The following is a 15,326-nucleotide window of genomic DNA, read 5'->3' as shown; positions in this document are numbered from 1 at the left end:
GCATCGAGGAGTAACCAACCCAATGGCTTACCATTCTAGAAATAAATATGTTTAAGAAAAATTTGAGATATTCTTTAAGAAGATCTTTTAAAATATCCTTTATTTTCTCATGGTGTGAAGGGAAACCTCGAGTAAGCTATTGTGCAAATCACATAATACTTTGTGCCTTTATCTGTAACAAACTCAACTGCTCAAAACAGCAGGGCTGGGGTGGGATGCTTAGGATAGGACAGTGAGCCAAGTTTTACTGCATAAATTTTCATTTGGAAAAAAATGTTGCATTGCTTACATTTCCTAAGATTCCTTTCACACACAAAATTAGGATTCTTTTAAATTGCTGTTTCCTTCCTATTTGTAAACATTAAACTGTAAACCTTACTCCAGGCATAGGGGCACTTTCTGGATCAATTCTCTAAGCCAGTTATTTTTCCCTCAGTCCAACCATTTTTTTTTTTTTATTCCACTAACATCAAGTTTGTTAGGAAAACCCAGTAACATGTATCCAAAATGCAACTAATCTCTTCAGAGAATACAACATGTTAACCAAATTCTTTTAGAGTGTTACAACAAAGCATACATGTACACACAAGTGTGTATCCGTGTGTAAGTTTCTTCCACATTAGACAGTATAATATACAAGTTAAAACCATAGATTTTAGAACCATATGCCAGTTTCCAGTTCAGTGTCCAGTTCTACCACTGTGACCTCAGGCAACTTTCTGAACCTATTTCCATAACTATAAAATGTGCTTGATAGTATCACCTCATGGGTTTAGTGAAATAACTTAGGGTAAAATCACGTTTTCCCTTTAAAGTTTCTACATAATTAGTAATGCCATCACAATAATATTGCTGACAGTTTGTTTTTGATCTTTGGAGCTCTAAACTTGAGATGGTCTCTAATCTTGGGAGATAAAACTCAGATTAAAGCTCTAGTCCAAGAATGAAAATCCCTGAGCTCCTAAGGGTAAAAGCACATGCTAACTTGCATATTTACAAGATATTGTAAAACATATCACCCATTTACCATAGCATCCTCCAGATTAATTCTGCCACTAATTTTCAGAAAACTCAATTTTTCTGTAAAATGTTGGCTTCCTTGAAAGCATTCCATTTTTCTGCACTAGCGGGGAATGACAGGATTTATAATTTAAAAAAATGAAAGGATAACCATCCCCATCCCACCTTTTATCCTGAAGTCTGAGTAGGGTAAAGTTAGATAAAACCTTTTATTTAACAGATTTCAACTCACAAATTATGGCAAACACCAGAAAAAAAAATTGTTCATAGTCTTCTAGATACTATTTGTAGTTCAATAAATACCAAGAGGCCATACCAAACTGTTTTGCAACACATGTCAAGCACACCCGTGATACAAAGGTAATTTTAGCTAGTAGATGTATATTAAGATGTATATTTGTTGAATATTTAAAAATATATACAAGAAAAAAATAATTAGAATATCACATCCTTGAATTCATGGATATAATTGCAAAAAGTTAGGGTAGCAGCTTCATGGTAACTCAGCACAAAGCTCACTCCCAGGTATGATGATGTTCAAAGATGCTCACAAGTGCCCAGAGGGCTAGGTCCTTGATGGCTTCCATTACAGGAACCCAAGAGCAACTGATGTACAACTGGTGTGGAAAAGGTCATTTAATAAAACAAAAAATCAAGAAGGCTAAAGGCAGTTGTGGGACTTATTTCCTCCCAGTACTCTGAAATAAAAAATCTAAATAAAGCTCAGTAAAAAAAAAGAGCATAGTTACCGCTTTTAATAAGCCAAAAGTCCTAATGATGACTTAGTGATAAACTGGAATGGATGAAAGAAGCTACTGTCCCTTTAGTATTGATTCAGCATTCACAATATCGTTGTTCTCAGGGAAGGACCCATTCTCAAGAAAAATATTTTGATAAACTGCTCATGTTGATTATTTCTAATATGATTTAAATTTTTACATTTTTTTTACTCTTGATTGTATTTATTATCTAAAGGATATAGTTATGTAAGATAATTTTCTATTTATAATAGATAGTTTCCTCTGTATAAAAAGCAGACTTAAAAATACAATGTTAGTACAGTTAGGACAAAAAATTCTTTTGGCGAGGATGTGGGGGAAAAGGTACTTTCATACACTGATGGTGAGACTGCAAATTGGTGCAGCCACTATGGAAAGCAATATGGAGATTTCTTGGAAAATTGGGAATGAAACCACCATTTGACCCAGCTAACCCTTTCCTCAGTCTATACCTAAAGCACTTAAAAACAGTATACAACAGGGACACAGCGACATCAATGTTTACAGCAGCACAATTCACAATAGCTCAACTGTGGAACCAACCTAGATGCCCTTCAGTAGATGAAAGGATAAATAAAATGTGGTATATATACACAATGGAAGCATTAAAAGAGAATAAAATCATGGCGTTTGGAGGTAAATGATGGAATGCTAAGTGAAGTAAGACAATCCTAAAAATCCAAAAGCTGAATGTTTTCTCTGAATAGATGGTTAAAAAAAAAATGTGGCATATATACACAATGGAATATTACTCAGCAATACAAGAGAATAAAATCATGGCATTTGCAGGTAAATGGGTGAAGTTCAAGAAGATAATGCTAAGTGAAGTGAGCCAATCCCAAAAAACCAAATGCTTTCTTTAACATAAGGAGGCTGATTCATAGTGGGATAGGAAGAGGGAACATGGGAAGAATAGACAAACTCTATTAGGGCAGAGGGGTTGGAGGGGAAGGGAGGGCACATGGGGTTATTAATGATGGTGGAATGTGATAATCATTATTATCCAAAGTACAGGTATGAAGACATGGATTGGTGTGAAAATACTTCGTATACAACCAGGGATATGAAAAATTATGCTCTATATGTGTAATAAGAATTGTAATGCATTCTGCTGTCATATATAAATAAAAAATTCTTAAATCATTTGAAAATCACTGCAATGAAGTCAACAGTTACACTTTTTTTTTTTAAAATAAAAATCTTACCTGTACCTAACTTTTTTTTTTTTTTTTAATTCTCCCTGACTTCACAGTTAATCCAAAGAGAGACAAGGTCACACGTATGTATACACATCCTAAATTGTTTCATTAAGCACTATGTAATTTATGTCATTCCATTATGAGAAACAATGTCTTAGAGGACTTTCTATGTTTATTTCACAGGTTACTACTCTCTTGTGGATCCAGCCTGGCCCATATTTTTACGAAACAGATACACATCTCTCTTTCTTATTGCTAATTCAATAATTCTAATAATGTCCGTTATAATTACTATTTGGATAAAGAAAAAATACCCTAATTTAAGTCTTTTAGACTAATGCAGTCTGGGGGGGAGGGAGAGATTTATTAATATGGCTTTTTTAAAAAAGTAAAAATTGGATGTATTTCTAATTTCCACTTTAAAACATTATTTTTAAAAAATACACTGCTGCAGTAAAGACTTGCTCAAAATAAAAATGGCGCAACTTCCTAATTATAGAATAAACTCATCTTTACTTTGCACTTTTTTATGAATAAGCATTGTTTTCAGGTTGCCACCACTGGGCTTTCCATATGTAATCTAGTCCCTGTGCTTTAGTTTAGCTTCCAAATCTATAAAATTAATGAGCTAGACTTATGTGATTCTAAGTTAACTCCAGTGATTGGTGCTTCTTACATGCTGCTTTAACTCAATATACCTGGTTTCCCTGTTCTCTTGCAATTTGGTATCTTTCTGGTTTAACACTTCCTCTGACTTGATAACTGAAGTGTTTGATTTCAGAGGCCTTGATTTTCTGCTTATGAGCTGTTTACTCTTAAAATAAAACAAAATTGTAAGAAGGGATAATCAGGGAGAGAGATTCTCGCACTGAAAAATTGGCATTTATTTTCCTCAAAACCAAATGCTGGGACATGATTATGTTTAAAAACTAACCAATGACATCAGACTTTGGATTTAATGAAAAATTACAATAGTCACGTTCCAAAAATGTATATTAAAAAAAAACCTAAAAGTTACTCCTAAACTCATGCTTAGGCAAAACCTGCCTGATTAGGTACAATGTACACATAGCACTTTCTAGCACAAAATTTTTCAAAATACACAAGAATATATTTATAAAGAATATTATTATATGAAACTCAGAAATATTAATTCTCACACATAGGACAACTAACGTCCTAATATCTCAAAATCCTTTACAAAAGGAGATAGTTTTATAAATTCTAGTTCAGGGGGTTTTGGTTATTTTTTTAATGTTACTTTTTTTTCTTCTTTTTCTTTTCATCTGCTTCCACCTTAAGCTTAACTTCTTCAGCTGTAAGAGCTCCCAGTTTCTTGTTCTTTGCTTTCTTAACCTTCTCCTTGATGGCAGCCACATCAATTTTAGTTTCAGTAGATGCTACAAAAATTAAAAAGAAAATGTATGCAATTCTATACAAATTAAAACAATGTGTTTTAGATAATAATTTCAGATCGCTATTTTAATAACCAAAAGGTTAGGTTATAAAACATACAACATGTTGCTAAAGTTAGAAATTTCTTCAAATCATAGTCTCTAAATATGCACTAGTGAGAGTTCATAGGAAAATGGCATGACAGTTTAAACAATTTGTACCAATTACTGAATTTAATTAATCTTTTTTTCCCTAAATCTTGAGATTATTTACATTCTTTTCCTTATTTTGAAACGTTATTCACTAATATCAATTTTCCATCTTACACACTGAAATAATTTAAAGTTACATTTTATAAAAAATATTACACGTAGCTTTTCCAGCTTCAATAATTTTAATAAGCAAATCATGAAGCTACAAGTCAAAATCTACTTCATCTAGGACCATAACAAAAACTTCAAGGTTGACCTGGGGTTATAGCTCAGTTAGTAGAGTGCCTGCCTCACCTGCACAAGGCCCTGTGTTCAATCCCCAGCACACCTCCTACCCCCCCCCAAAAAAAAACTTTCAGGCTTTCCAATATTATCATTAATGATTAGTATTAACAAGCTTTCTGTAAAAAAAAGACAATAGCTCCAGAGTATTTGGAGGTCTTCCTAACAACATAAAAGCATCTAATCAATGCCAAAAACATGAACAAAATAAAGGCAAAAATGAAAAAAATGCATCTGTTTACATTTACACACAGTATTTAAGAACATGAAAGAATCCCAAAATAAAATGTCACCATATGTACAGCCTAGTCACTTGAGATGCACAGAGATTTAAAGCCTCCATTACATACTCCACTACAAAGCAGCTACATTCTTGTTAACACAGGCTGAGGTTAACTAGCTACTAGATATCCAAAGTACTTAATTGACATATTGCACAAACTGAAAATAAATTAATAGGTTATGTACGTGTTGTTAGGAAATGGCACGACAGTTTAAACAATGTGCACTGGCAGTTTTGGAGGGCTACTTTAGAATGAGGCTAGGAAATCTCCTGTCGTTACTTTGTTTAGTAATAAGTACTCAACGTTAACAACATAGAAACAAATCTTAAGCCACAGATCATATAAATAAAGAGAAAAACAGTTTCTCTGAAAGCCCTCTTTGAATCATGATAGCAAAATTTACATTACTTCTATTCTTATATAATATACAAAGATTACTCTGGGTTTTTATCTTTCCCAAGCATGGGTCAGAGAATGGGGAAGAACTGGTACTCTGGATACTCTAAAAATATGCATTAGCTGCTTCTGAATTATAAATTATCTCATTCGCTTCTTGTCCTTAGACTTGATAATTAAGGAAATGCTAAGACAACTGATAAAAGATATGATTATTTCTTTACTTATTAACACGACAGACTCAGATAAATTCACTATGGATTTACTTTTCATAGACAATGGATTTTTTACATCAAAAAGTGAAAAATGAGCATTACCTTCCTTAGGTTTCACAACTGTTTTTTCTTTAGGTGGAATAAATGCTTTGTTTCTTTCCTCTTGTCTCTTACTGAGAGCTTCTGCTTGTTTAGCCTATGTTATTAAAAGTACAATTGTAAAATAAAGTTTAGTTTTAAGAATTCAGAATCTATGAATGTTGTTACTAACATCATCAGCAAGACATAAAGAGTCTTACCTTGATTGCTTCCATTTTTTGTCGCTTCTTTTGATTCGCTTTCAAAAAGTATTCACCACTAGCCAATTCTTTATCAATCTATTGAAAATAATATTGATAATTACGTTGGAAATAATGTAGATGAGGACAGCAGAATAAAATAGACTATATTATTGCTGTTTGTATATACGTGACTACATGAACAATGTAATTCTGCAACCTGGACACTCAGAAAAATGAGAAATTATACCCCATCTGATTCAAATGTACGATATGTCAAGATCATTGAACTGTCATGTGTAACTAATTAAAACAAATAAAAAAATAAATACATTAAAAAAAAAAGAAATAATGTAGATGAAAAGTAATTTCCTAAGAAAGTCACAACATCTTTAGGGTAACAGTGGAGTCAATACTCTCTCTCTTCATAAAGGTAGCAACATGAACTAGACTGGGGGTAGAGGTAGAAAAAGGAAGGATAGGTCTTATCTGGGCTCTGTGTACATACATTTACATAAATATTACACTGAAACCTGTTAATATGTATAGTTAATACATGTTAATTAAAAAAAAAGTAAAAAGAGATTTGCAGAGGTAAGGAAGAAAGAACAGCCAATTAGTACAAAACAGGTCATAAGAAGTATGGCAGGTGCTATGGAAGCAAGGTTTTAGCGATTGGCTCCACTATGCTCTTCTCAGCTATCATTTTCCTTCTGATCTCACTTTGTTCTCCTTGAGCTAACATTTCCATTGTTTTTTCACCATGATCACTACTCCTTTTTCCCTTTGGCCTCTTATCACACTTTCCCTGAAAAACTCAAATAAGGAGGAGAAAAGATGATAGAAAAGGAAGAGTTTATATCCTGAGCAGAAAACAACTAGTACAGATGAATTATTTTTAAGACATATGCAAAGGAGAGAATACGTAAGCAATATCAGAGATATAGATGAAATTCACACAGATGGAAATAATTAATGCAGATGAGGAAAAGAATTACAGAGAAGAGTTAAGTTGAAAGAGTTTTTCCTGATGGCCTCAAATATTTCAGAAAAGTCAAGGAGTGAAAAGGTGTTGACAGAATTAAGAGCTGCCAGATAATACTGAGGATGTAAGGATGGAAATATGAATCTCTAGTAGATTTAATTCACAGACATGATTTTCTCCAGTTTCATATGGTAGTGCATTATGGGAAAGTTTGGGGACTTAATCCAAGTCTTAGAAGGTATAACAGAAGGGAAAAGTGGCACGAGGGGCTGGGGTTGAGGCTCAGTGGTAGAGCGCTTGCCTAGCATGCGAGAGGCAGTGGGTTCGATTCTCAGCACCACATACAAATAAATAAAATAAAGATTCATCAACAACTAAAAAATATTTTAAAAAAAAGAAAAGTGGCATGAAAGAAAACAAAGAGAAAAGAAAATAACTCAGAAAAAGAATGAATATTGGAATTTATGATTTCTAAAATCATACAGAACAGGGTCAAAAAAGAATATTGCTGAAGCAAAGTAGAGATACTATGGGCTAAATCTCTGAATTTTTAAAAATCTATAGAACATTTTCATTGGCTACAGAGACACAACTGACAAAAAAACATCTTGATGCAGTTCACTCACAATGTAAAGGCCCCACTCCCCAACTCCATGCATTTAACTCAAAATGTGCCTTTTTACACTTTAGCTTCTTCCACCTCTCCAGACAACATGCACTCTCTCTCCCTCCCTGCACCTAAACTACCCTAAATAAATTTCCAACAAAATAAGATTAGTTCTTCCTTTATATACTAAAGTTCAACATTTAATACTAACCTGACTTTCTGGCTGTGGTGGTGGAAATGGTGTGTATGCTTTCTTAACAGTTTTCTTCTTCGGTTCCTTGCGCTTATTCACATTTTTGTGTTTGAAGTGTGGCAAGAATCTTTCCCAACTTTGTGATCGTAATTCAGAATCTTTTGCCAATTCCCGTTTAATCATTAAGGTCTTCGGTCATACACATAAAATAAAATTTAATTTCAAAATTGATACATTTATTTAAATTATAATAAATATTGCTTCTACAAATACAATTTGAAAAGGAACAGTTCCTAGTCTCTTTAGTAGAATTAACCAATTGCACTAATAAAAAGATATGTCATCATAAATATGTATAATCAGTTAAGTATCAGAAAATCATTAGAAATTTACATTAAGAAACAGGGAATTGTTAAGAGATAAAAATGATACTTGGTTTTTCAGTGAGTATTCCAATAAAACCTCTATAATTCAACTTAATTATAGCAGATAGGATTCTTAATTAGCTGATGTTTCCTGTAAGCAGGAAACTTTTAAGAGTCATTAAGAGGGAAAGGAAAAAAAATGTCTTGATGATTAGCCAAAAGTCAATACTATTCTCACATTTACCCCACTCCATTTGAATTTTATACACATTGGAATATTAAGAGAAAGCCAACCAAGCATCAGATGCACAACTAGCTTTCTATCTGTAATATTCCAATGTTACTCAAAATAACTTTAACCTAATCTAAGTGACTTTTTTAACTTTATCAAATTTAAATGAATTGCTCAATAAATAACCATAATAACCGAGCTCATCATACTATTATATTTCCAAGTATAATCACAAACTTTTTGCACACAGGGATGTAATAGATTTTTCTGAGGGACTACAATTTGTTCAATTCCAAAGGTTTTAATGTAATCTAAGATATTCCAGTTTCAATAGAAATAGGCAAAATTTTGAAAGATCACATCTTTAAATATAATACATGTGATTATAATTCAAAAAAACTGAATTGATTATGATATACGATAAATTCTATGAAACTTATTTTCATTATATCAGAGCTATAAAATAAATTATAGTATTCTCTTCAATAATTTTTACACTGGAGATCTAAGCCCCAAAGGAGGACTAGGGGAATTGAATGGGCTGAATTCTACCTCTAATTCACTCAAATTAGCTGTATTATCAGATTTGTATATTAGACTCATAAAAAATTTAATTTCAAGAAAAGTTTCTGTAGTTAAGAGTAGTTTACAATCACTGGTAGAGTCATATGCAATTAACACTCACTTTAATGTTATAAATGGGATGAATATTCTTCATAGTATCTAGAACTACTTTTCGAACCTGAAATTTGCAAAGAAAAATAAATTAGACTCTTAGAATATTTTAATAAACCAGATAGAAGAGGAGTTAACATATTGCACGGCAGCCTATAAATCAAGGAATGATCATCAAATTGAAGATAATTCCTTTAACTGTTCTGAATGGCTTCTAAATATTTCATAATAGCAGTCAACCTCCCTTGGTTACAATGTTTCTCTATTAGTGCTGAAATATGGTACTTGGAACCAATACAACAACCTCCTGGAGCTGTGTGATTTAAGGAGAAAAGAATTGGAAATAAGAGTCTGAAAATGAGTGTTCAAGTACTGAAACTGCTACTTTATTTAAGAAAGTAACTTGACTTTCCTATTCCAGCTTTGTGACAGTAACAAAATGAGCTAACAGAAACAGCATTTGCTGTAGGTTTTCTCATAACATTTGGCAAATTAAAGTTTCAGGAAAATATTTAATATACTTACTAAAATTCAAACAAAAAAAGATTTTTTTTTTTTTTTTGGTACTGGGGATTGAACTCAGGGGCACTTGACCACTGAGCCACATACCCAGCTCTATTTTTTTTTTTTGTATTTTATTTAAAGACCGGGTCTCACTGAGTGGCTTAGCAGCCTTGCTTTTGCTCAGGCTGGCTTTGAACTTGCATTCCTACTAACTCAGCCTCCCAAGTCAATGGGAATACAGGTGTGCACCCTGCACACAGCAAAAATGTATTCTTGGAAGAAAAATATTTTCAGAATCTGATCTTTACTGGCTGTACACATTACTGCAAGTAATGAGATGTCTGCTCAATTCTCCAATCACTTGAACATATGTAAATATACTACACTTCTCACATGTTATAGACTAAGATCTTAAATACCCATTTAAATTTTATAGTGGGCTGGGGACGTGGCTCAAGCGGTAGCGCGCTCGCCTGGCATGCGTGCGGCCGGGGTTCGATCCTCAGCACCACATACCAACAAAGATGTTGTGTCCTCCGAGAACTAAAAAATAAATATTAAAAATTCTCTCTCTCTCCTCTCTCACTCTCTCTTTAAAAAAAAATTTAAAAAAATAAAATAAATAAATTTTATAGTAAGAAGAGTGATGGTGCACAGGCCTATTTCAGAAATAGATGTCTCCATAGTCATCAAAGGTTGGCCAAAATATGTTATGGGTGATGATTCCCTTACAAAGTATTTACTAACGAGCAAACAAAACACATTCTAAAAATATAATTCTAAAATGTATTATCCAATAAATTATAATCAAATCATTTCATTTGTTCTCTAATGATTACTTGAAGATAATAGTTCTTACCTCTTTTAAGCCACTAAAAGGTCCAATGGCTGAAACTGTATTTCCCTGAACCATAATGTAACAGTTTGTTAGGAGTTCCAATGCCTATATTGAAAGAACAGTTAAGTTAAATTCAATACAATGAAAAATTAAAAGAAACTCAAGTTTTCCACTGATAAAAAGTACCTTTAATGTAGATCCTTTTGGACCAATAAGCCGTTGTCTTCTTTTTACAAATCTTTCCTTATTTCTTACTAAGGAACCTATTTTAATGATATCACACGCGATATCATCCTGAAGAATTCGTACTGCCTTTTGGAAAAATAAAAATACATCAATATGCTTCACAATTACTTATTTGTACAATTACTCATTAGCCTAATAATTGTAATCTAAACAAACATGAAAACACAATTGTGAAAGGATGCAGGAAAAGGGGGAGGGAAGAAGGGAGGCAGGAAAGATACATTATAGGTTGTCTAATGTTAAGTAAATCTAATTCTAAATTCACCTGTTCAAATGAAACACTCCTTGCCAACAGTTTTATTAGGTCTCTGGCCCTAATGATGATATATGGGTCAAAAGTCTTCTTTGTAGTACAAACAGTCATACTGCCCTCGATCAGGTCCAGGGTTGCTTTAACATGCTTCAAAGAGAAAAGACCAAACAAACAGTTGTCTAAAAATGAATTCAAGTTTAAATAACTAAATAGACTGTACTAACCAAGCTATTAACTTCTATGCCATTAAGCCATCTCTCAAATTCTATCAACTCCCTCCCTGAAGAAGCTGGGTAGTTAAATATAAGTAATGAATACTTGATTAATTTCATATTTCACAAAATATAACAAATCAAAGCTATTGAACCATTTATACTTGGCTTTAGAATACTTCATCTAGAATAAAAATGTAATAGTGTATAGCTTCACTATCCTGGACCCAGCTCCAATCTATTTTCCTTCCAAAATATTTTCGAGATAACTCTCAATGGCAAGAACTAGACTTCGACCACACAAATAAAATGCAATTATCTGCCTTGTATAGCATAATCTGAAGACTAATTCAATGGAGTAAGTGGTGAATGATTCAACATAAGGTTGGGAATCTATGAATTTACAAGGAAAAAAAAAAAAGAAGACGACGACCAAGTTAAATTTCAGATATGGATAGCTGTAAAACAGCCTGGAGCTGGACTGGCTACCTTCACAATGGGGTACAATCAACTCCAGCACAGTCCCACAGTGAGAAATACATTTTATATCACAATCTAGTACCCATATAAACACACACATGTAAAATTGAACCATAAGCTTCATAAAACAATACTTATCATATGTGATACATTCTTTTTTTAAGGCTCATTATAGTCACTTTGACTTCTCAATTTACTAATGTGTTTCAATCTTCAATTTAAAAAACAAAAAAACAAATACACTTCTCTAGTGACAAGGCCACAGAAACAGAATAGTAGATAGCTGGCCACATCTACAGCTTTTATTGAAAATGAAAATTAAGCAATTAGGAACATGACTCAGTTCAGAACGAACAGGGATATGATAACTATCATAGCCTAGAATAGGCATTCTGAAATTTGGACTTTATAAGTTTTTGACAGTTCATAAAACCTCTAAAATATTAATGGTATATGACTTTTTCAAAGTAATTTTATTACTCACTAAAGTAAAAATAAACTATAAGAATAAAATTTACCTAGACTGTTTAAACTACCAAAGAAACCAAAATAACTAGCTATGTGGCACCTTTAAAAAAAAAATCCATGATCACACATTCACTTAATTCGGCATATGTGAGAGCAAAATCTCAAAGAAATGTGTAAAATATGCTTACATGTTCATTCAAGGCTTTCTGCACCAAAGGCCAACACTCTTTCAAGTAAGCCTCTCTATATTTGGGAAACAAAGTTGCAAAACTGCTCTCTTCCAAGAGTCCCCTGGGATTGTCCTCTTTAGAAAAAGCTGGCTCCTTCCAACCATCAGGAACAGTGAGGAGCTCCGATTCATCTACAAGCAAGAAAAAATTTACAGGTCACATTTTAAAGTTCTTCAGGGCACTCTGTTAACATTATATATACACACTAACAAGGTTCCCAATACTCTTTTTGTATTACTTCTTCCCTGCTTTTTATATTATTCAACAAAGAACATGCCTCCTCATTATCAAACACTGTGTAAAATTATCACCATACATTGCAGTTACCTCATAAGACAGTTCTTTAAGGGAAGAGAGTCTCCTCCTTGTTCCATACTCAACAGCACATGCCCAGCAGATAGTGGGTACTCTAGAGACCTTATTGTATTACACTACGACAGTGCTGAAGATTTAAATATAATTTTGTTTATATCACTATTTTAAATATTAACCTTTCTTTCCTGGAGTGGAACTTTAGAGAGAGAGAGAGAGAGAGAGAGAGAGAGAGAGAGAGAGAGAGAGAGAGAGAGAGAGTGTGTGTGTGTGTGTGTGTGTGTGTGTGTGCGTGCGTGCGTGCGCGTGTATGCGCGCACACAACATCTTAAAGCTAAAAGCTCATTCTGGGGTATAATGTCAGTTAAAAATTACCTGAATAGGATTTTAGGTTTTTCCAAAGAGCTTTCAGTGCCCCATTTCTATATGGCTTTCATAGCAAATATGCCAGACATGAAGGATCAGTATTATTATTCCCATTTTATAGAAAAAGACACTCAGTCTTGCTTAAGGGAAAATAAAGCTGACTCAGTCTAGGTCTTCTTTCACTAAAAGAAAATATGTTTTAAGGGCTAAAACATTATCTCCTGAATCACTTATTGGAGCTCCTAATCCTGGATTTTAGGAGCCCCTTAAATCCAATAGCTACTCTCTAATATCATACTCAAAGGCATGATCCACCACTTGTAACATCATAAAAAACTGGACGTTTTTTAGAAATGAAATTCTTGAACCCTACACTAGATCTACTGAATCAGAATCTCTTTTGAGAGGCCCAGGAATCTGTGTTTTAACAATATTATCAGGAGATTCTTTAGCACCCTAAAGTTTGAAAAGCAGGTCTTTAGCCCATGTTACAGATCCAGGTCAAGTAAACTTGCTTTCTTCTTCTTTTAGTCACATTCACCTTGCTACTTCTGGTTCAAATTAAAGAGAATTAGGTAATCCTCATATATCATTCATCCCCCAATATCCTGAAATTTTTTTCAAATTCTACTTAAAATGCATCTTTAAAGTCCCTATCCAATTTCTATAGCTATGAATTGATAAGAAAAGCCATCCACACCAATCCTGAAACAAAAAAAAGCAAAAGAAATAAAAAAAGGGGATTCATAATAAAGGAAATATAAATAGCTCAGAAACATATAAAGTAATGTCAAACTCATCTGTAATCAGAGATATTCAAAGTAAAACAACAACCTGTTATCATGTCATCCCTATCAAAATAACAAATTCAAAATTCAGATATCATAGTTCAGTATGGATTTAGAGTGATGAGAACTCTCTTCCACTGCTATTGGGAATCACAATTGGCACAATCCTTGAGGAAGTGTTAGTATTACTTACACATACCCTGCACTTTAAGAATTCCAACCCTAAGTGCATAGAGAAACCCTTAAGCATGTTAACAGAAAACATCCACAAAGAGTAAAGGTGTCACCCTGGTTGAATAATCAAAATAAAGCCAAGCCGGGGCAAAACAGAAGAATACATACAAGTCACTTTCATTCATGTAAAACTGAAAAAGAGGCAAAATTAAACTATTTTGCTGAACAGGCAATAAAGAGTATAAAGAAAGGTAACAGAATGCTTAACACCATTCAGAATGGTTATTGCAGGTTCCCAGAAAGGACAATATGATTTGACACATGCATGCAGAGAGCTTCTGGGATATGGTAACCCTATTTACTCATAGTCTCAGCGCTAGTCCCCCAAGTGCTGACTTTGCTCTTCATATCAGTCTCTGCTATGTACGTTACATAAAAATACAGCAACAATTGAGAACTCTTTAATATCTTCCCAATGCATTTTGAATGAGAGTTCAAGCTTTATACGACTTCTTACAACATTGGTTGAGCAGCTCCCCAGCTATTTCTATAGTCTCTTTCATTCATAATGAAGGTAGATATGATAAACGAGACTACAATGCAAGATTGCAATTTAAAAACAAGGCAGTCTAAGAGTTATATCGTCTAATAGTTTGGCCATCTGACAAAAAGGAATAATGATAAATGTTCCAAAATTTATTTGCTGAAAAAAATGGAGTTAAGGGCATGCCATATAGCTCCTTCCCCATATTAATTACTATCTCTTGCACTCTTTCAATATTAGCGTTCCGTATATAAAGATTACCTATCCCACCAGATCTTAGTCCTCTGTCAATGACTTGCAGCCACCAGCGCGCTGTAAATTTCCACAGGGCCCTCCGCAATTTTTAAATCCTCATTCTTTTAGAGGAAACGAATTCCACAATAGTTTCACTGGGACTAATACTGTGGTGGGGGGAGACTTGGCAAAAAGAATGAGCTGGAAACATGAGGCCAGAATACCGGTCAGTTATACCTGCAGGCGCAGTCAACTCCGGCACCATTAGCAATAGTATGTACACAGACACTTAACTGCATAAACAAGCTACAGATGGCTTTATACGTCCAGACACAGGGAAAGAAAAAAAATCGCAATTCAATATCCACAAAACCAAGACTTCACTTTTCATACAACCTCACCTTTGCTCTCCGGCTTTGACTTCTGGTTGCGAAATTCACTTTTCCCAGCTGCTGGAACAGGACCGATCGGCAAAGAAGACGCCATTTTCCAATTGCTTCCGGTGGTACCGGAAATGAAGCTGTTCTTAAATCCTACCGGCTAAAATGACTGCACACAAG

General features: G+C 33.7%; 2 protein-coding genes across 2 annotated transcripts in view; one reads left to right on the top strand and one right to left on the bottom strand.

The window, feature by feature from the left end:
* Nucleotides 1–4,191, top strand: part of Glipr1 (GLI pathogenesis related 1) — a 17,106-nt gene extending 12,915 nt beyond the window's left edge. The window contains exons 5-6 of the mRNA XM_005330433.5: nucleotides 3,052–3,078; nucleotides 3,182–4,191. Of these exons, the coding sequence (XP_005330490.2) occupies nucleotides 3,052–3,078; nucleotides 3,182–3,336 (182 nt within the window). The 3' untranslated portion in view covers nucleotides 3,337–4,191. The remainder of the gene's footprint in view (nucleotides 1–3,051; nucleotides 3,079–3,181) is intronic.
* Krr1 (KRR1 small subunit processome component) lies at nucleotides 83–15,326 on the bottom strand. The gene is made up of 10 exons (XM_005330434.5): nucleotides 15,168–15,326; nucleotides 12,307–12,479; nucleotides 10,971–11,105; nucleotides 10,646–10,771; nucleotides 10,481–10,564; nucleotides 9,128–9,184; nucleotides 7,864–8,034; nucleotides 6,082–6,159; nucleotides 5,885–5,978; nucleotides 83–4,398 (listed from the first exon to the last, which is right to left on the bottom strand). Exons 1-10 carry the CDS (start codon nucleotides 15,250–15,252, stop codon nucleotides 4,256–4,258), a joined length of 1,146 nt encoding a protein of 381 aa, XP_005330491.1. The 5' UTR covers nucleotides 15,253–15,326; the 3' UTR covers nucleotides 83–4,255.

Source organism: Ictidomys tridecemlineatus, chromosome 6, assembly GCF_052094955.1.
Source record: "Ictidomys tridecemlineatus isolate mIctTri1 chromosome 6, mIctTri1.hap1, whole genome shotgun sequence".
Classification (NCBI taxonomy): Eukaryota; Metazoa; Chordata; class Mammalia; order Rodentia; family Sciuridae; genus Ictidomys; species Ictidomys tridecemlineatus.
Note: the sequence above shows the minus strand (reverse complement) of the source record. Positions and strands in the feature narration are given on the sequence as shown.

What these genes read in the sequence shown, in the direction of transcription:
- Krr1 (XM_005330434.5), bottom strand. Translation starts at nt 15,252, where the DNA reads ATGGCGTCTTCTTTGCCGATCGGTCCTGTTCCAGCAGCTGGGAAAAGT. An exon ending in GTCAAAGCCGGAGAGCAAAG is followed by an intron (nt 12,480 to 15,167) that starts GTGAGGTTGTAT and finishes TCTTGCTTGTAG; the next exon opens with ATGAATCGGAGCTCCTCACT. An exon ending in AGTTGTGAAACCTAAGGAAG is followed by an intron (nt 4,399 to 5,884) that starts GTAATGCTCATT and finishes TAATTTTTGTAG; the next exon opens with CATCTACTGAAACTAAAATT.